This window comes from Urocitellus parryii, chromosome 8, assembly GCF_045843805.1.
Source record: "Urocitellus parryii isolate mUroPar1 chromosome 8, mUroPar1.hap1, whole genome shotgun sequence".
Taxonomy (NCBI): Eukaryota; Metazoa; Chordata; class Mammalia; order Rodentia; family Sciuridae; genus Urocitellus; species Urocitellus parryii.
Genome location: NC_135538.1, coordinates 94,962,551 through 94,983,004, shown reverse-complemented (window position 1 = coordinate 94,983,004; position 20,454 = coordinate 94,962,551). Strand labels below are relative to the sequence as shown.

Below are 20,454 nucleotides of genomic sequence, written 5' to 3'. Positions count from 1 at the left end.
TTTGTCATTTTAATAGAGTTGGCTAAAAAAAGGTAATGTTATTAAGTCCTCCCCCACCACCAGGGATTAAGACCAGGGGCACTCTAGCACTGAGCCACATCTCCAGCCCTATTATTTTTATTTTTTGAGACAGAGTCTCACTAAGTTGCTTAGGGCCTCTCTAGCTTGCTTAGGCTGGCTTTGAACCTGGGATTCTGCCAGGTGTGTGCCTGGCTAAGAAAAGCTTTTAACAGACATTTATTTAGAAGCTTAGGGCAACTTTGAGTTAAACTGTTAAATATAGGGAAACCAAATTTTAAGCCTTTTAATCCAAGTGAAATACAGGGGGAAGTAATTTAAACATCATTCATAGTAAATTAAGATATAAATACTAATAAAGATGGCTCACTCTTTAATTCTGGTATATGTGGAGATCTAAAAAGTACTAAACTACATTAACTATACAATAAACTAGATGATCCAAACAAAACAACTAAATAATAAAAAACCTGGACGGTCTTATAGTAAAAATCGGTGAAAGCAGGAATAATACCTAAACTACAATGGGAAATTAAAATACTTTTAGTTATCTGGTCCTTTTAAAAAAATCATCAGGGACCCAAATGATTTACTTAACTAGATAGTTCCAACATTTTCTTTATACTTATACACAAATTAAATCATGTTTTTACATTTGGCCAGATTTTTTTTTTTTTTCTTCAGTGGTAGGGACTGAACCCAGGGCTACTTAGTTATATCCCCAGTCCTTTTTTCATTTTGAGACAGGGCCTCCCTACTTTACTGAGACTCACCTTGAACTTGCAGTCTTTCTGACTCAGCTTCCTGAATCACTGGAATTACAGGCATGTATCACTGTACCTAGCTAATTTCTAAATTAAACTTTTAATTAGGGATAACTATAGATTCACACAGTTTTGCTTTTTTTTTTTAAGTATATGTATACAATGACCCAAAAATAACTACTGGGCTAAAAAAAATAATACTCCCATATGAAATTGTCAAAATCTTAAAAGGAAATAACACAACATTTTTCCTAATATCCATATAGGGCTGGGGTTGTAACTCAGTGTACAGTGGTCACCTGGCATGTGTGAGGCACTGGGTTTGATCCCCAGCACCACATAAAAATAAAAAATTAAAAAAAAAAATCAAGATATTGTGTCCACCTAAAACTAAAAAATACATATTTTTTAAAAAGCTCTTTTTAAAAAAAGAACATATATTTCATATAGAAAGTCTATAGAACAAAGGAGAATAAAAAATAGTGAAAATCTCATGTAATTACTATTTTTGGTATTTATACCTGGGTTTTTTTTTTTCCTTAGAAAAAAACAGGTAAGCAGATGGTGAGAATAACCCCATTAAAAAATATGAATAGGGCCAGGTGCCATGGAACATGCCTGTAATCCCAGCAACTTGGGAGGCTGAGGTAGAAGAATTCCAAGTTTAAGGCCACCCTCAGCAACTTAGTGAGACTCTGTCTCACTAAATTAAAAGAGCTGGGGATGTGGCTCAGTGGTAAGGCATGCCTGGGTTCAATCCCCAGCACCAAAAAAACAAAACCAAAAAAAAACAATCTAGGGGCTGGGGTTGTGGCTCAGTAGTAAAGTGCTTGCCTAGCACACATGAGGCACTGGGTTCAATCCTCAAGCACCACATAAAAATAAATAAATAAAGGTATTGTGTTCATCTATAACTAAAAAATTAAAAAAAAAACTACTCTAAGAGCTTGAAGTAGTAATAACATAATTCTCAACCCTACAGCATGAATACAGGTGCACAAGATACAAATTGGCAACCATATACAATGATAAAGCCATTCTGATGGGAAGCTGTATAAGTAAGCTTTTTACTGCTGTGACCAAAACACATGACAATAACAACTTAAAAGAGGAAGGATTTATTTTGGCTCATAGTTTCTCAGGTTTCAATCCATGGTTAGCTAGCCCCAACCATGCTTTAGGTTTCAGGGGAGGAAGGTTTCATGGTTGGAAGGTTGTGGAAAGTTGCTCAACTTAGAGCAGCAAGGAAGGAGGAAGGCAGAGAGACAGCTTGAAAGAACACACCAGGCACAAGAAATACCCTTGTAGGGCATCCTTCCAGGGACCTACTTCCCCCAACTTGGTCCCACTTCCTACAATTTCTAGTCCACTCAAATGATTAACATATCAAATGGACTAATATACTGATATGCTTACAGCCCTGGAGATCCAATCATTTCCTCAAAGCCTCACCTCTGCATGTTGCTAAGCAGGGATCCAAGCCCTCAACACATGTGTCTTTGGGGGACACTTCAAATCCAAACTATAACAAACCTCTAAGGACAGAATAAATAGAGTGAATAGTAAGCAGCGACATGTAGTCTTAGGATGACACTTATGAGGTATACCACTCTCCTCAAAAAATTAGAATGTTATTTCTCAGAGTAGGCAGTGGAAGTCAATTTTCCTTGGTACCAATTTAGAAAGGCAACTTTAAATATCAGTGAAATTATGTTTTTATTAGATCTCAGTTATTTACTATAATTCTATATTTTCAGAAGTGGAAAAAATAAGATATATATTCAAAAGCTGCCTGAATTCATCCTGTTTCTCAAGGATACATATTTTATATCATATGTGTGAATTTACAAATAGAGTAGCAAGCTACTTCAATAAAATCAGTGGTAAATCCCACTTGAAAGTAGAAAAGTTTATGCACTTGCATGAAACTATATCCAAATAATCATTAACACTGCCAATTCAAACTGGCTATTTAATATACCTATTCTATTTCAAGTATTGCTCAGATAATCCATTTCACATACACATTCCCTTTCAAGTTGTGTACAATGACATGTCAAATAAGACCTTAACGAAGAAGTCAGTAGAATTTCCATTGTATACAACTGTTATTTCAGTTTCATCAAAACTAAGGTAGGTTATTTTAAGAGACTTTGAATAGATAATCATTACTGATTCTAAAGTCTTTGGGATTATTTAAACTGCTATCATTCTAATTACTAAGATAAAATACATTTTAAGTTTTACAATTTAAAGAGTAGATTTTAAAACAGAAAAACAAATTTAAGATGTGAAAAAAGGGGGCTGGGGATGTGGCTCAAGCGGTAGCGCGCTCGCCTGGCATGCGTGCGGCCCGGGTTCGATCCTCAGCACCACATACAAAGAAAGATGTTATGCCCGCCGAAAAACTAAAAACTAAATATTAAAAAATTCTCTCTCTCTCTCTCTCTTAAAAAAAAAAAAAAAAAGATGTGAAAAAAGGATTATCTTTAAGGAAAACTTTTTGGATGTATTTCCAAGAAATGTTACTAGATGAATATAAATACAAGACAAAACAAGGAAGCAGGATTAGATTACAATGCCTACAATCTACCTAGAACACACAAGACACTACATACTCAATACACATTTGCTAAAGGAAACTTTAAATCTTGAGTAACAGGCATAGAGCCAATAATAAAACATATATTATCCTCCTTTCTTGGGGCTTCTAGTGAGAGAGCAAATATTTTTAAGTGAAATAATTTATATTTACAAATGTGTACATATACTATTTTGCCTGTAGCTTAAAGTCATAACGAAATATCTGTTAGGTAAAAAAAAAAAAGTTTTTTTAAGAGAGAGAGAGAGAGAGAGAGAGAGAGAGAGAGAGAGAAAGAGAGTGTTTTCTTAATACTTATGTTTTAGTTTTCGGCGGACACAACATCTTTGTTTGTATGTGGTGCTGAGGATCGAACCCAGGCCGCACGCATGCCAGGCGAGCGCGCTACCGCTTGAGCCACATTCCTAGCCCCCAAAATTTTTATACAATTAAAAAAATTAACCAAATGAATTGGCCTCTTAAGAGCAACTGAATTCACCTGAGCCAACATGGGCTATGCAAATGAGCTGAGGAAAAAAGGACAAAAACCAAAACAAAATAAACCCTACAACTCTGCAGCTCCATTAGCTAGAATCTCAAATAACTCAGTCTGTTAGGGATAAACATGCAAACACTATATAATGATAAATTCAATAATCATAAAGAAGTAGCTCAAAAGAAACTGATTAATCTTTTCAGGTGTGGGGGCCATAAAAGGTTTCATAGATTTCTGAGCTGTTCACACTTTAAGGTAGAAGGTCAAAAGTGACAAGAAAGAATTTCAGGCACTGTGAAAAAATAATCTGGAGATTTCACAGGAGTTAAGTGCATATGAGGAATCAGCAGGAGATGAGGCTAGATACACAAAGAGAAACACAACTATAAAGTCTTCTTACACCATGCTAAAATGCCTGAACTATTTTCTCAAACAAGAGGTTACTAGGAGTTTAACCAAAGGACATGATTTGACAATGACAAGAATAAGATAATTTTCATTTGACTGCATTTAATTTCTCAAATATGAAGCAAGGAAGTCATCTGAGAATGGAAAAAAAAAGGGATCCTAAATATTAAAGGCAAGAGAAGGCATAAAATAAACATCTCTTTTGGATAACAACAGGGACTTTGTTGTTTGATGGCATTAGTATGTGGACACTGAATATTCATTAAAGCTATGTGATCATAACTTCAAAGTTCAGTCAAAATGGTCCTGATATTCATGAATAAGGTTCAGTGCTTGGATACAGACTGGTAGATAGTGGGGTTGAACTGGGTTGAACATTTTACAGAACAAGAATTATACAGGGAGTGCAGTGCAGGGAGTTAAAGCAAATGTTTACAGAATGAGAAAAACTAAGTTGAGAAAGGAAAGAAGTAAAATCATGTGAAAAGTTATAGTAAAAAGAGTAGTAAGGTCAGTGAACAGAAGCTCTCAACAAGTTCAAGGATAGTTAATAGAATATGGATATTAAAGTTAGCAAGCTAGAATCATAAGAACTTGTAATCATCAAGTGGGAGACTTTATAGAGGTTTAAATTTTAGAAGTAATAAAAAGATCATTGATCTTGTGAAGGGCAAGGAAATGAGTAATAAACTGAATTTTCAAAAAGTAATAATAGGTAGAGGTGTAAGCCTAGTCCTGGATTCAATCCCCGGCACCACAAACAAAAAATAAACTGAACAATTCTAAAGGAAAAAAATGATCCAGATACCACTGTTACCAGGAAGGAGACATGAAGTTGATAAACCATGGTAACCAGGGAGGTAGGTAAAACTCTCATGACTGAATTTCAAGATACTGAGGTTTCAAAAAGAAGAGAAATGGTTTGGAAACAGAAATGAGAAAGAAAGACACTCCTGCAACAACATCCATCAAGTTTTGAAAAACATGAAGATGTGGGGATGTGAGCAAGAAGACAACTTCCACTAGAGAAGGTAGAAGGGATAACAGCATTTTTAGGAAATGAATCAAATTTTAGTTAGAACAAGAAGGTTAGGCAAAGAGGAAATGTCATTAGAAGAAAGGGAAATCAGTACGTTTAACTGAACCTTTCTTTATGAATTTAAGCATACACTTGAGCCAACATGGGCTATGCAAATGTTGTCATGATTTCTTCCTCTCACATGTATATATCACACTTTCTGGGGGGAGGGGGGTACCAGGGATTGAACTCAGGGGCACTCAACCGCTGAGCCACATCCCCAGCCCTATTTTGTATTTTATTTAGAGACAGGGTCTCACTGAGTTGCTTAGCGCCTTGCCGTTGCTGAGGCTGGCTTTGAAATCAGGATCCTCCTATTTCAGCCTCTTGAGTTGATAGGATTACAGGCAAACCACATCTGGCACACTTTTGTGAATGTTTATAGCGCTCAGTTTCATGTGTCACTGTCCCTTTACCTCTTCAACAGCATCTGGGAAATGCAGAGTATTAAACAACTATTGATATGAATTACCAAATCCTTATTAAGCATCAAAAGATCATGCTTGGGGCTGGGGTTGTGGCTCTAGTAGCAGAACGCTCGCCTTGCACATGCAAGGCTCTGGGTTCGATCCTCAGCACCACATAAAATAAATAAATAAAATAAAGGTATTGTGTCCTAACTAAAAAAAAAAAAAAATCATGTTATATGATACTAGATCAAGCTTTCAGTTATTGTTTTTCATTTCAGAAACCATTGGTAGTGAGTTGGAAGAACACTGAAAATGTCCTTTTAAATTCCGAAAGAAAAGGGCTAAGTATGGTAGCACATATCTTAGTCCCAGCTACTCTGGAGGCTGAGGCAGGAGGACCACAAGCTTGAGGCTAACCTGAAAAACTTACAAAGACCTTGTCTCAAATGAAAAAAAGAAATGGCTAGGGATGCAACTCAGTGGTAGAGCACTTGTCTAGCATGCCCAAGGCCCTGGGTTCAATTGGCAGTACTGAAAAAGTGAAAATGCAAATTTAAAAATTCCAAAAAGACAAAATTTTATAGGAAATATTAAAGGACACTAAGCTCCATTTATAAGTTCAATTGAAACTCTCTTTAGGAATTTAAGCTCATATTTTAAAACCTTAAATTCTCTTGTTGTGGCTCCTTCCTCTCCACGTATACTTAACACTTCCCTGAACTATTCTTTAGCATTGCACTAATAGGAATTACCGTGTCATTTACTTTTAATTAAGCAAAATGCCATCTTATTTTCAGAGGCTTTACTTTTTATATGTTAAGTTTTCACTCTGAAAGTACAGTAATTTCTTTGTGTGTCAGGGTAGACATTTAATAGTTTCTGTCTTGATTCAGCTGGATTTATCTATATGAGTCACATAATTCTAAGACAGAAATAAGCTATCTATAGTATGAAGTGTTATTTGACACTCCACAAGATCTTTAGAAGAATAATGAACTGGCACAATAGCTAAACTGTGGAGCCAACCTAGATGTCCTTCAGTGGATGAATGGATAAAAAAATATATGGCATTTATACACAATGGAATATTACTCTGCACTAAAAAAGAATAAGATCATGGCATTTGCAGGGAAATTGATGGCATTAGAGAAGATCATGCTAAGTGAAGTTAGCCAATCCCAAAAAAACAAATGCCGAATGTTTTTTCTGATATAAGGGGGGTGACTCAAAGTGGGGTAGGGAGGAAGAGCATGGGTAAAAATTACCTCTAGATATAGGGAATAGGGGTGGGAGGGAAAGGGAGGAAGAAGGGGAACAGCAAGGATAGTGGAAGGAGTCAGTCATCATTATACTAAATTCATGTATGAAGATGTGAATTTGGTGTCAACAAACCATATATACAGATTTGATAAATTGTGGTATAAAGGTGTATTAAGAATTGGAATGCAAAAAAATTATGAATGTAATGCATTCCACTATTGTCATGTATGTAAGAAAAAAAAGAATAATGAACTGGGATTTTTAAGAAATACTTTGAAATTATTTTAGCTATTCTTTTTATTTATTTATTTGTGTGTGTGTGTGTGTGTGTGTGTGTGTGTGTGGTGCCGAGAATCAAACCCAGTGCTTTGTGTATGTTAGACAAGCACTCTACCATTGAGCTGTGTTCCCAGCTCTATTTTAACTATTCTTAAAGAGAAATCCTGGGGCTGGGGATGTGGCTCAAGCGGTAGCGCGCTCGCCTGGCATGCATGCGGCCCGGGTTCGATCCTCAGCACCACATACAAACAAAGATGTTGTGTCTGCTGAAAACTAACTAACTAACTAAATAAATAAATAAACAGATATTAAAGAGAAATCCTTATGTGGGAAACATGAAGAGCAAAGTTTTTTATTCAGCCAAAAGAACACACCCAAGGGGTTGGGGTTGTTGCTCAGCAGTAGAGTGTTTGCCTAGAATATGTGAGGAGCTGAGTTCAATCCTTAGCACCATATAAAAATAAATAAATAAAATAAAGGTATTGTGTCCAACTACAATTAAATATGTGTGTGTGTGTGTGTGTGTGTGTGTGTGTGTGTGTGTGTATGGGGCTGGGCTTGTGTCTCAGCGGTAGAGTGCTTACCTAGCACACGTGAGACATGGCTTCGATTCTCAGCACCACATAAAAATAAAGGTTATTGTGTCCACATACAACTAAAACAAATATTTTAAAAACATATACATACATACATACATATAGATATAGATATAGATATTTATTTTTTAAAGAACACACCAAGCAAAAAATATAAGTCTCACATTTTACCTCGATAGTAGGCTTTGGTTATTGCATCAAATTCCTCTTGACCTGCAGTATCCCATAACATTAGTCTAACATCTTCATCATTAACTCTGAAAGGAGAGATGAATTTATTCCATATGAATGAAAATATTTTTTGAAACTTAGCTTTGTGTACATTTTTATTTTTCACATCCAAAAGTATTAAAACTACATTGTCAGTTTCACTCTGAAAAAGTCTATGAGTTCAGTATTTTTAAATGTTGATACTATTCCCAATAGTAAAAGCAAAGCTATATAGCTTTACATATGATTTGGATTTATCTGCCACTTTTCTCCTTCAACAATAGTCATGAATGGTAGTGGCTCTGAGATTAGGAAGTATTGGCAAAGGGGAATTCCCTTAGGCCAGTGTTTATTCTTCTCTCACTACACCATTTTAATGGGTTCTGATGCCCTAGTGATAGAATGAGAATAAGAGAAAGCAGCTTACCTGCTTGTTACCCTCCAACTAAAAAATTTTCTCTACTTTGTCATATTGTTAATTCTCATTATTTATAGGAGCTATGATCTAAAATATCACTATATATATATTTGTCTGTGTGTGTGTGTATGTAGTGCTGGGAAATCAAACATAAGGCCTCTCACTTGTTAGGCAAGTGCTCTACCACTAAGATACAACTCCAGTCCCATAATATCACTTTGAACACCAAATAAGCACTGAACCACACCACTCCTAGGGGAATTAGAGGGTTAGGTTCCTGAGAACCCCTAGTTACATTTCATCACCTTATTTTATATGTGTTTTTAAGTACAGATACTTATTAATATAATTGTTAATTCATTAATGTTCAATTAATATCCAATAGCAAGCACTATAGACCAATAACACTCTTATCTATGTCTGAACAAAGCTTGCCTAACACAAGTATTTTTCTCCATGAGGCACATCATACCTTCAATACAATACAAACTTCAGTACTATACCTAGGGGCCATTTTAAACAGTAATATCACTAACAAAAAAGCAGTAAATAAATAAATCCAAGATTATGTCCATCTACAACTAAAAAAATAAAAACTTTTAAAAAGCATAAAATGTGAAAAATATGGCATTATAAGGAACACAAAAAAGACAAGTGTTCATTGTGTGAGAACTGAAACAAGAAAGAAAAATAACACCTTGGTTTGACCTCAGCTAGGAAGGTACATGTTGGGTAACCCATATGCTGCTCTGCACATGTCCACAAATAACTACAAAAATACTCAAATACTTACTTTGTAATTACAAGTAAATTTTACCAAGTAGATGAATTTGCAAATAAAGAACCTACGAATAATGAGGATCAACTATATACTTAAAATATTAATTTGGCTTCAGGTAATAAGTACAAGAAATATATACCATCAAGACTTAAAATGAACCTTCTTAAAAAATATGCTCCAAGAAAGCAAGCAAATATGGAAGTACAAAAAAGCATCCCAGAACAGATTAAAAAATCATCTTTAAAACAATAAAACACAGGGCTGGGGTTGTAGCTCAGTGGTAGAGTGCTCACCTGGCACACAGAGGATGCTGGTTTCGATCCTCAGCACCACATAAAAATAAAAGGTACTGTGTCCATCTACAACTAAAAAAATATTTTCAAAATGATAAACACAGTTATCTTTACTTGATGTTAGTATCTAGGCCAATGAATCAGATGTTTAATGTTCTTATTTTCTTTTGTCTCCTACAACCTAAAACAGTCTTTAAAGTTATCAAGATTGATGACAAAAACTATTACTGAGGTGTTTTAGAAATTCAACTGGATTTCCTGAAGTAGGTTTTCCTTTTCATGGGCAAATTTAATCTTTCCAAATCTGTCTTCTCTTATACCTTTAGAATAAAACCAAATTATTATTTCCTTAACTTCTAAGTAGTATTGCCCAGTTTTAAAAAGAGAAGAGACATTCTAAACAAAAGACACCTGTAATGTAAGAGATGAAAACTTTATTTTGAGACAGGTAACTTTCCTTCTAAATAAAATAGGAAACAAAAATCTGTTTAAAGTCTATCACCATTTTATGTAATAAATATTCAAGTTATCACTAATAAACATAAAACATAAGAAAAAATGGGGAAAGGGAGCACAGTAAAAATGAAAAAAACAAGAGAAAGAGGAAAAGAAGATGAAAGGAAAAACAAGGATAAAGATATATATGCTAATGAATAACTGAAAACGGCCATCAACTGTCACATGAGTCACTGCCACTTAACCTTGGACTACCATAATTAGTTACTATTACTACAATGAAAGTCCTGGATATAGTTCACAACTCAAAACCAAAGGGATAAAGCAGTCAACTACATACTGGATTTGTCGCTCTAAAAAGTCAACTCCAATGGTTTTCTTGTAGTCTTTTGTAAAAATGCCTTTGCAATATCGCTGAATCATACTTGATTTTCCAACTGCTCCATTGCCTACAACCACCATCTTGATGGCCACTTCCATATCTTCCTCCAACATTTTTGAAGTAGAAATGGTTTCAGTACCAACTCCAATTCCAAGTGATCAGAACTTCTCTTTCACACCTGTAGTTTAAAATGAAATTATCCTTTGTGTCACAAAAACTGTACAAAATAAAATAAACCATAACTATTTTATCAATAAATAACACTACAAGAATTAATTTCCAAGACTAGTGTCTCATTCTACCTCTTTTAGATAAATTTTTTGGAAGATAAAACAATAATTTTTGATACCACATCAACAGCACAATGCATGACATTCATATATCAACAAATGCCTAATTCTACATAGCATTCTGTTTCATACAGACCAAGCCTATGGGCATTGCAACTGAGGCTTGATTTAAAGTTACCACTTACTAGTAATGTACTCTTGGTGAAGTTATTGCCTAACCTCTTTAAGCTTCTGTATCCTGGCAATAAAATCTACCTCACAGTGTTGTTGATCATGGATACATATAAAGGACTTACCGTAGTGAAAGTTAAACATGCAAAACTTAGTAGTTTTACATAGCATAATAAATACCCCCATAGTATTACACCAAATGGGTAGCAAATGTAAAATCTGATAAAAATGTTTTTTAACCTTATAGGTAATAATTAACATCCCTAGAAAAACACCCCAAAGAAAGGTTTACAATGAATCAATTTTTTTATTTTAATTTTTCACACTTTTTTATTAGTGCATTATAGTAGTACATTAATGATGAGTTTTACTGCTACATATGCATACATATACACAATATAACAATATAATTCGGCCAATATCACTTGGATATTGTTCATAATCAATTCCCCCTTCCCTCCCCACCTCACAACCCCTTGGTCTACACAAATCTTATATCATATTCTTTCTTTAGTTTTGGACCAGTTACAGTTAATTACTAGTTAGGCCCCTGCCGTATTTATTATATTCTAACTACCTTAACTGAAAACTCTTTATACAACCACTACACAAAACAAATCTGAAATGTGAAGAAAATTCCTTTCTTTGTCCTTAGTAGAGTCTCAGCAATTGCCCCTGGTACTTCACAAACTTGCCTGATCATAAGAATCACCTGTCAGTACTTGCTAAAGTAGAGGCTCTAAGTCGGTGATATAATTCATCAGAAATCTCAGAGCACTAGCTGCAATTATGAAATTTTTAAAATGAGCACAGAAGTATACAATTTAATTATCCTTTCAAAAGAAATGCTATGTTGAGTGTGCAGGCACCACACCTTTAGGATCTATTGCACTACCACTTCTTTTAAGGCCATACTCTCCCCAAGCGAAGAGCAAACAGGAAGGACAACTGTGCCCAACATGAGTCAGGCCAATTCTGCTCAATGTGGGATTCCTTTTTGTGCAGGGTCTCCCCATCAAACTGGTTGAGGTTTTCTGGCGGCCACAGACTGGGGCTCTTTCCATTCAATCCTCCTTTTTCCTTTCACAGGCATCAAACTGGCATTGCAGTCTGAAGGACTCCTCTTGAACATTTTGCATTTCCACCAATAACTCTCTTAGGCTTATAATTCCTTCCTGACATTTGCTTTTTGAAGGACTCAAATAGGCAAGTGATTTTATAATTAGACAAATGATATAACTGTTACCTTAGGCTAGTGACTCTAAACCTTGACTATACACTGGAATAACCTAGAGAACTTTAAAAATTACTAATGCTTGGATCCTTTCTCTGAGAATATGATTTAAGTGGTCTAGGATACAAGCTGGATATCAAGTACCACCACCCTTCTACTCTATGAAAAGGTCTGTCTTCAGGATACTTACAGTAAAACTCAAAAATTCCTACCATGATCTGACCCCTATTCATCTAGCTTTATCTCACACCAGTTGAGTTCTTGGAAGGCAATTTCCTTCTCTCTACCTAAATAATTATTTATGCCAAAAGATTATGAAGTTTAAAATAATAATAATAATAAAGCGACAACAAAATGTATCATAGTTTACCCTTTTAAAAATATATACTTCAGAGATCTGTTTCTAAAAGAATAGACATCTCTTTCCCTATTCATTAATTTTATGTATAATTTAAAACTCTGGATATTATACATAAAACAAACATAAGGTTCTAAAAAGTAGAAAGAAGGGAGCCAGGTGCAACAGCATATACCTATAATCTCTGTGACTCAGGAGGATGAGGAAGGAGGATCAAAATTTGAGGTTAGAGCCTCAGCAACTTAGTGAGACCCTGTGTCAAAATTAAAAAAAAAAAAACCAGGGCTGGGGATGTGGCTCAAGCGGTAGCGTGCTCACCTGGCATGCGTGCAGCATGCATGCGGCTCGGGTTCGATCCTCAGCACCACATACAAACAAAGATGTTGTGTCCGCCGAAAACTAAAAAATAAATATTAAAAATTCTCTCTCTCTCTTAAAAAAAAAAAAAAAAAGAAGAAGAAGAAGAAGGAAGATTGGCTATGTACCTGGCTATGGACCACAGGATACAAGGAACAAAGTAGTGAATTTTCCTTGAGTTTCTCATATATCTCAGACTGGATTATGGAGGCACCAATAACCAAGAAATGCTAATAAAAAAAAGACCCAACAAAAGTATACTCTTTTTAGCTAAAGTACCAGAAAAAGTGCAGCCTAGCAAGAGCAAGACAGAAAACATACTCTTGTGAGAAATATAATGATGTGACCTAATTCCCCCATGAGGTGATATCAGAGAAGATCAACTGAAGAGCCACCACTTTCATTCCCATTGGGAGGTCATGAAGGGACCCTCAACCCCAAACCACCATCATATGGGGAGCCTAGACATCCACCCCATCCAGCAGTTGTCATCTCTATTCACCTTTATGTCCCTTTCCTTGCTGGGGTAGTGTTAGAAGATGCCTATTAGAAAGGCAAAACTTTCACCAACTTCCCTCAATATAGAGTGTGTTCACTGACCACAATGAAATCAAACTAGAAATCACTAACAGAAAAGTAACAGGGAAATCTCCAGACATTTGAAACCAGAAACACACACTTCTCTATGGACCAAAGTAATCTAAAGAGAAGTTACAAACATTTTTTTAAATAAAAATAAGAGAACAACATATGAAAATGTGTAAGATACAACAGATTTCAGAGTTACCTTAGAAAAGAGTAACTCAAAAACCAATCTAAGCTCCCACCTCAAGAAAACAGAAAAAGGGCAAAAAAAACCCAAATCAAACAAAAGGAAGAAAATAATAAAGAACAGAAATTAATAAAATTTAAAAGAAACTAAAAGCTAATTTTGGAAAAAGTTCAATAAAAATGACAAATCTTTAGCAAGATTAATAAAGAAAAAAAAAAGCAGACACAAATTACCAATATCAAGGATGAAATGGCAGAGGCCAGAAAGATATTTCAAATATAATACAATTTCAGACATAAAAATAAACAACTCTTCACACATGTATGTATCTGACAACCTACATGAAATGGAGATCAAAAAGTATAAACTGCCACAACTTACACAATAAGAAATAAGATTATTTGAATGGTTCTATAACTATAAAGGAGATTAAATTTGTAACTTTAAAACTCAGGGAAAAAAAATCTTCAAACTCAGGAGATTTCAAAGGAGAACCTCATAATACATTTGAAAAATTAAAACCAATGACAAAAAATCTCTTTCAGAATAGACAGAGGAGAGAAACAATTCCCAATTCATTCTATGAAGCCAACATTATCTTGAAACCACACAAAAGTACCAAAAAGAAAAATAGACAAATAACCTCTTATGAACAAAGATGCAAATTTCTCAACAAAATATTAAAGTGAATTGAGTAATATAAAAATAACAATACACCACAACCAAATGGGCTTTATTCTGGGAAAGGAAGCTGGTTTAATATTTGAAAATTAGTTAATGTAATACACCACATTAGGCTGGGGGGGGGGGGGCGGTGGGAAATGCATCACAATATCAACTTAACATCCTTTTGGGGGGGGGGGCGGACAACTCCCAGCAAACTAGAATCCATAAGACTTTTCAACCCAATAAAGAGCACTGAAAACATAAAACCTACAGTTAACATCATACTTAATTCTCAAAGACTTAATAGCTTTTCCCTTAGACTGGGAACATGGTAAGGAAGTTCACTCTCACTACTGTATATCATACACAAAATCCTAACCAGCGCAACAGCCAACAAATTTTTTTTAAAAATTTAGAAAATAAATAAAACTGTCTCTATTCACAAATGACAGGATTATCTCTGTAGAAATATCCAAAGAATCTACAAAACAATAAACAAAAGAAAACAAAACACCCTGCAACTAATATTACTGAGTTTAGCAAGGTCACAGGATACAAGGGCAACACATAAAATTTAACTATACTTTTATATATTAACAATGTACAATTTGAAAGCAGAATTTAAAATATCAGATTTATAAAAGCTCCCCAAATTTTTAAAAATTACAAAAAAAAACTAAAAACTACAAAACATACACTATCTGTATACTGAAAATTACAAAACACTACTAAATAATAAATAGAATGACAAAACATGTTAATGGATTGGAAGACTCTACAAAGTAAAAACAGCAATTCTTGGAGCTGGGGTTGTGACTCAGAGGTAAAGTGCTCGCCTACCATGTTTGAGGCACTGGGTTTGATCCTCAGCACCACATAAAAATAAAGATATTGTGTCTACCTATAACTAAAAAATAAATGTTAAAAAAACCAGCAATTCTCAAATTGCTCTATGGATTTAATGCAGTTCCAATCAAAGTATCAACAAGATTTCCCAGACAAGCTAGCTTTACAACTTATATGGAATGACAAAGGAACTAAAATAGCTAAAAAGAAAGAAAATTGGAAGAAATCATAATGCCTAATTTAAAGACATTGTAAACCTAACTTAATCAAGAAAGTGTGATACTGGCAAAGGGAAAGTACATTAATCAATGCAACAGAACAGAGGGCTCAAAATAGATCCACACAAAAACAACCAACACAAAGGTGGGAAAAGCAATTCAATGGAGAAAAGAGAGTCTTTCAAAATATGGTGATGAAACAATTATACATCCACATGCAAAAAAGTAAAAGTTTCATCTAAACTTCACAAACAACTCAAAATGAATCACAAAGCTAAATGTAAAACTGTTAACTTTAACAACAAACAAATTTTTTTAGAAGGAAGAAAATTTTCTTGACCTGGTGTTAGATAAAGAGTTCTTGGACATAATGCCCAAAAGACACATTTAAAGGAAAAACTTATAAACTGGACTTCAGTAACATTAAAATCGTCACAATAACAAAAAGACAAACTAAAGACTGGGAGAAAACATTTGCAAAACACATGACATAAAATTTGTAACCAGACATATAAAGAATCCTCAAATCTCAACATAGGAAAACAACTCAAAATTGGGCAAAAGACTTGGCTACATAACTCACCAAAAGGGTATACATATCAAATGAACATGTCAAAAGATATTCAACACCTTTGACCATTGGTTAAAGCCAATGAGATACCACTATGACATACTACTACACAACTGAGTGTATAACTTTACAACTTAAAAACTCAGTGGAAAAAAAATGTCTAGGCTCAAGTGATTTCAGACTGGGAAAGTTAAAATTACTGACAAAAGTCAGACATGGGAGAAACACTTGAGCCCAAGAGCTCAAGACCAGCCTGCAGGGACACCTTCCTTAAAAAAAAAAAAAAGACAGTGTCAAGTACTGGGAAAAATGTGAAAGGATGTGGAGAAACTAGAATTCTCACCTTTTGCTGGTGGGATTGCAAAATGACACAGCCACTCTGGAAAATGGTTTGACAGTCAATGAGTTAAACATAGATTAACTATATAATCCTAAAATCTCACAGGTAGCATTACCCTAGAAAAATGAAAAGTTCACATAAAAATCTGTACCATGTATTTATAGCAGCTCTATTCATAACTGTCTAAAACTGAAAACAACCTAAATGTTCTTTAATGGATGGATGTATAAATGAGTAGATGAATGTGACATATCAAGCTAAGGAAATACTACTTGGAAGGAAGGGAGAAAGGAAAGAGTTAATAATTGATGGATGTGGTGGTAGTGCAAATCATAAATTCAAAGCCAACAATGGCAATTTGAGACCCTGTATCCAATAAGAAAAAAAAAAGATGGGGGTGTTGGAGATGTAACTCAGTTCACCAGGCCCTGGGTTCAATCTCCAATACCACAAAAGAAAGAAGAAAAATTATCCTAACATGAAACAACTTGGGAGGGATCTCAGAGCATCATGGTTAGTGAAAGAAGCAGTATCAAAAGGTCTCATTCAACATCTTTGGGCGTTGGTTAAAGCCATATTAAAATCACAATGAGATACCACTACACAACTGAGTGTATAACTTTACAACTTACCAAATCTCAGTGGTAGAGCGATTGCCTAGCATGGGTGAGGCACTGGGTTCAATTCCATGAACCACATAAAAACAAACAAACAAATAAAATAAAGATACTGTGTCCATCTACAACTAAAAATATATTTAAAAAAAACTCAGAAAAAAAATGTCTAGGCTCAAGTGATTTCAGGTATAGTGGAAAAGTTAAAATTACTGACAAAAGTCAGATATGGGAGGATCACTTGAGCCCAGGAGTTCAAAGACCAGCCTGCAGGGAGACCTTGACTAATGATTCAATTTAAATGACATTCTGGAAAAGAACAGTCATTGACAGGAGTTAGGGGTAAGGAGTGAGATATAAAGGAATAACATGATTTTTTTTGTGTGTGGTGGTAGAACTGCTTTATGTCCTGACTGTAGTAGTGGTTACATGAATCTAAAATTCACATAATTGTACATCCTCCTCAAAAGTCAATTTTACCATAAATTTCAAAAATAAAATTGAAAGAAAAAAATGAAAGCAGATCTTAACATAACTCTAGAGATTTTTCAGTCACTACAAACTTAAAACCCTACATCAAAACAATGTCCTTAGAAGAGCCGAATTCTGAGTATAATTAAAACCTTGACAGTAATGCTTTTATGTAAGTACCCTTTCCCTACAAACTTAATTTTAAAATTAATTGGCCAAACAATTAATTAGAAATGAAAAGGATGCGTCAACTCTGATCAAAAAGTGTTTTTTCGTTAATAACTTGTAATTAAAAACTTCCTAGAGTCAATGAAGTTACCTAGAACATAACATATTAGAAAGTTATGTAAAAACTAGAGAAGTAAATAGCCTACTTTGGACCCCACCGCCACTTCACTAGCTCCTGATTCTTAACGCTCTCACACTCGGGTACATATTCTTGGAAACTACGGTAGTTAAATCTCTGAGTAAAGAAATTCTGTGGCAGCCAGAGTCAATGAAACAGTGCAGTCTGGCTCATTCATATTCTAGCAGTTGGAGCGAGAAACTAGGGAAGGGTGGGGCCGCAGCTAAGGAGGGGCCCCCACTGCGGGGAGACTAGGGGTCTGAAAGCCCAGCCAGGGCAGACCTGGGACCCTCTTCCCGCGCAAACCTAACCCGGCACTCTAGGTCCCCCGCTGGTGCGTCGCCCGGCTGGGCCACCCCTTTCTCCATTTGGGGCTGGGGAACTGCAAGAAGCTGGATGCTCAGCCAGCCGGAGGGATGGACGTGGGGAGACGGCGCCTCGCTCCACCCCACTCTTTCCCGCCCACAAGGTAATCTCTGGCACCGCCGCCCACAGAGATCCGACCGCTGAGAACTGAGAATGGGCGCCGGGCCCCCCACCTCCTCCCAGAAACTTGGGCTCTGTTCAGCAGGGGGGGATGGGAGCCGGGCCTGGAGGCCCCTGCCCCCACGCCCCTCTCCGCAGCTCGGCGCAAGGCGCTTCCCCGGACCCCAAGAGAAGCGGGTCCTTCCCCAGCGGAGGCCGAGAACCTCAGGCGGCCCTGGAGAGGGCAGATGAGCGCAGCGACGCTACCCCGGAGCGCGAGCCGCTACTCACCGTCCCTCGCCAGCAGCGGACCCGCCGGCCGGCGCGACCGGCTCCTCCTGGTCGCGGCGCAACCGCCACCGCCTCCCAACGCGCCAGCTCCCCAGGGGGGCCGCCCGACTGCCTCGCACTTTCTTTCTCTCTTTTAAAAATGACTATGGATTTTAAACTAACTTTATTCGCACTGAGGTCTCAGATCGAATGGCTAAGCGGTGGCTCCACCAGGGATGGCGGGGCGCGGGAGACTCGACTCCCCTCAACTGTGGACCCGCCGCACTGTGGAGCATGCGCCGGGCTTGTTCTGCGCATGCTCCGCGCCAAACCGTGCCCCGCCCCACCCCTGCACCGGCTGGTGGTGGAGTGGGCGGCTGCAGTGGGATCCCTGTCTCCTGGCCGGCCGCGTATACCCAGAACTCCAGAGATGAGAAGGATTTGCTAGCCCTAGGGTCTGGAAGAAAGAACTCAAACGAAGAAGGTTCGCATAAGTTTACCGAAACTACGATCAGACTCCGGAGTCCTCAAAGCTCTTTCCTCGCCCCCAGTGCACACCTATTTTCTTGAGTTGGAGACATCCAAGTAGCAGAGTGAATAAAACTGTCAAGCAAAGTGAAAATGCACTCACAGCCAACAGGATTTGGCTGAACGAGGTAGAAGCCTGAGTTAGTTAGTAATTCAGAAAACCAACTCCCAAGCTAAGAGGTCCTGCAAAAAGCAACCAAACTTGTCCCAGTTGCCTCTAATTTCCAAATAAAATAGGAAAAAAATGATGGAAAATACCTAGTGTTGGCGAGTATCTGAAGTTATTGCAAGTAACTGAATTATTTTACCTTACTCCTTGGATGTAAAGTGGAATAATAATTGAGAAACAAACACTATTCGCTAAGGGTGCATATTTGACCCTGCCATTCAGACCCTACACTTCCAGCTGAGAGAAATGTATTTACAGGTGCAGCGACAGGCAAGTATCAGAATGCTCATAGCTGCATTTGTTGTAATAGGCCCAAAGGTCAGTATCTCAAAAGACCATCAACAGTAAGTGAACAGATTCTCACAATGTTCACAGGAACACTACATGGCAATGCAAAGAACCATTTGCAACTATAGGCAACAGCATGGAGGAACGATGGAAACCCAAAGTTGAGTATAAAAATTTAGACACAAAAGTACATACTAACGTTTCCCCCCTCCCTATTGTTAAGTCAAAGTTCTTGAGACTATGGGTTCTCTGAAATAAAAGGGCTTATTGAGCCATTGCAGATATCAGCCAGAAAAAAAAAGGACCCAGTCCTGGGAAAAGATCCCCAACAACCAGCAGCGGTTGAAAATATGTCTGCTGGAACTAAGAGCCAAGGGCATTTAAAAAATGAAAATTTGAGAAAGAAAAGCATTAATAGCTTATGTTGAACCTACATTGCCTATACATAAGAGAAGTGATTTAACAAAACAGAGAAAGTTTTAAGATAGGAAAACAGTCCATAAAGAAAAGTACTTGTTGCTTCTGGATTGGTTGGAGTTAATAACCTGGGAAATCCATTTGTAAGAGAATTGGTGAGACCTGGTGATCAACTAACTGCCTTGGGACTTTCTTTGTTTTATTTTCCCCTTGCTTCTTGTACTGAGCATTGAACCCAGGGCCTTCTACATGCAGGCAAATGCTCTACCTTTGAGTCCATCCCTCAAAATTTTTGAAAATTTTGAGTCAGTGTCACACTAAGTTGTCTAGACCAACCCAGAATTTGTGCTCCTCCTGCCGTAGCCTCTAGAGTAGTTGGAATTATAGGCATGGTTTGCCTTGGGTTTTGGGTTAAGATCTCAACATTCATTCAGGAATGTGCAGCAGTCTTACTGATTTTGGCCAGTAGATATTAACTGATTAACTTGCCATATCTCTTCCCAACTCTATCCTCTGGCCCTTGTAATCAAATTTAAGACATGTCAGAGGAGGAAATTAAGACATCAACAGGAGAAAAATGAAGCTGTTGAAAATTACTGTAATGGTTACCTTGGCAGATAGGCTATAGTGATT

The 20,454-nt window shown here is 36.7% G+C and overlaps 1 protein-coding gene across 2 annotated transcripts in view; it reads right to left on the bottom strand.

Moving 5' to 3' along the window:
• The window catches only part of Rab23 (RAB23, member RAS oncogene family), a 35,247-nt gene extending 16,560 nt beyond the window's left edge, over nucleotides 1-18,687 (bottom strand). Inside the window, exons 1-3 of one of the 2 annotated variants that reach the window (XM_026398940.2) lie at nucleotides 18,441-18,687; nucleotides 10,389-10,608; nucleotides 8,062-8,147 (exon numbers count right to left, since the gene is read on the bottom strand). In XM_026398940.2, the coding sequence (XP_026254725.1) occupies nucleotides 8,062-8,147; nucleotides 10,389-10,543 (241 nt within the window). In that variant the 5' untranslated portion in view covers nucleotides 10,544-10,608; nucleotides 18,441-18,687. Of the gene's footprint in view, nucleotides 1-8,061; nucleotides 8,148-10,388; nucleotides 10,609-16,256; nucleotides 16,302-18,440 lie in introns of those variants that run through there. The other variant, XM_077801697.1, reaches the window with a different exon arrangement.
• Between the last annotated feature and the right edge of the window lie 1,767 nt (nucleotides 18,688-20,454).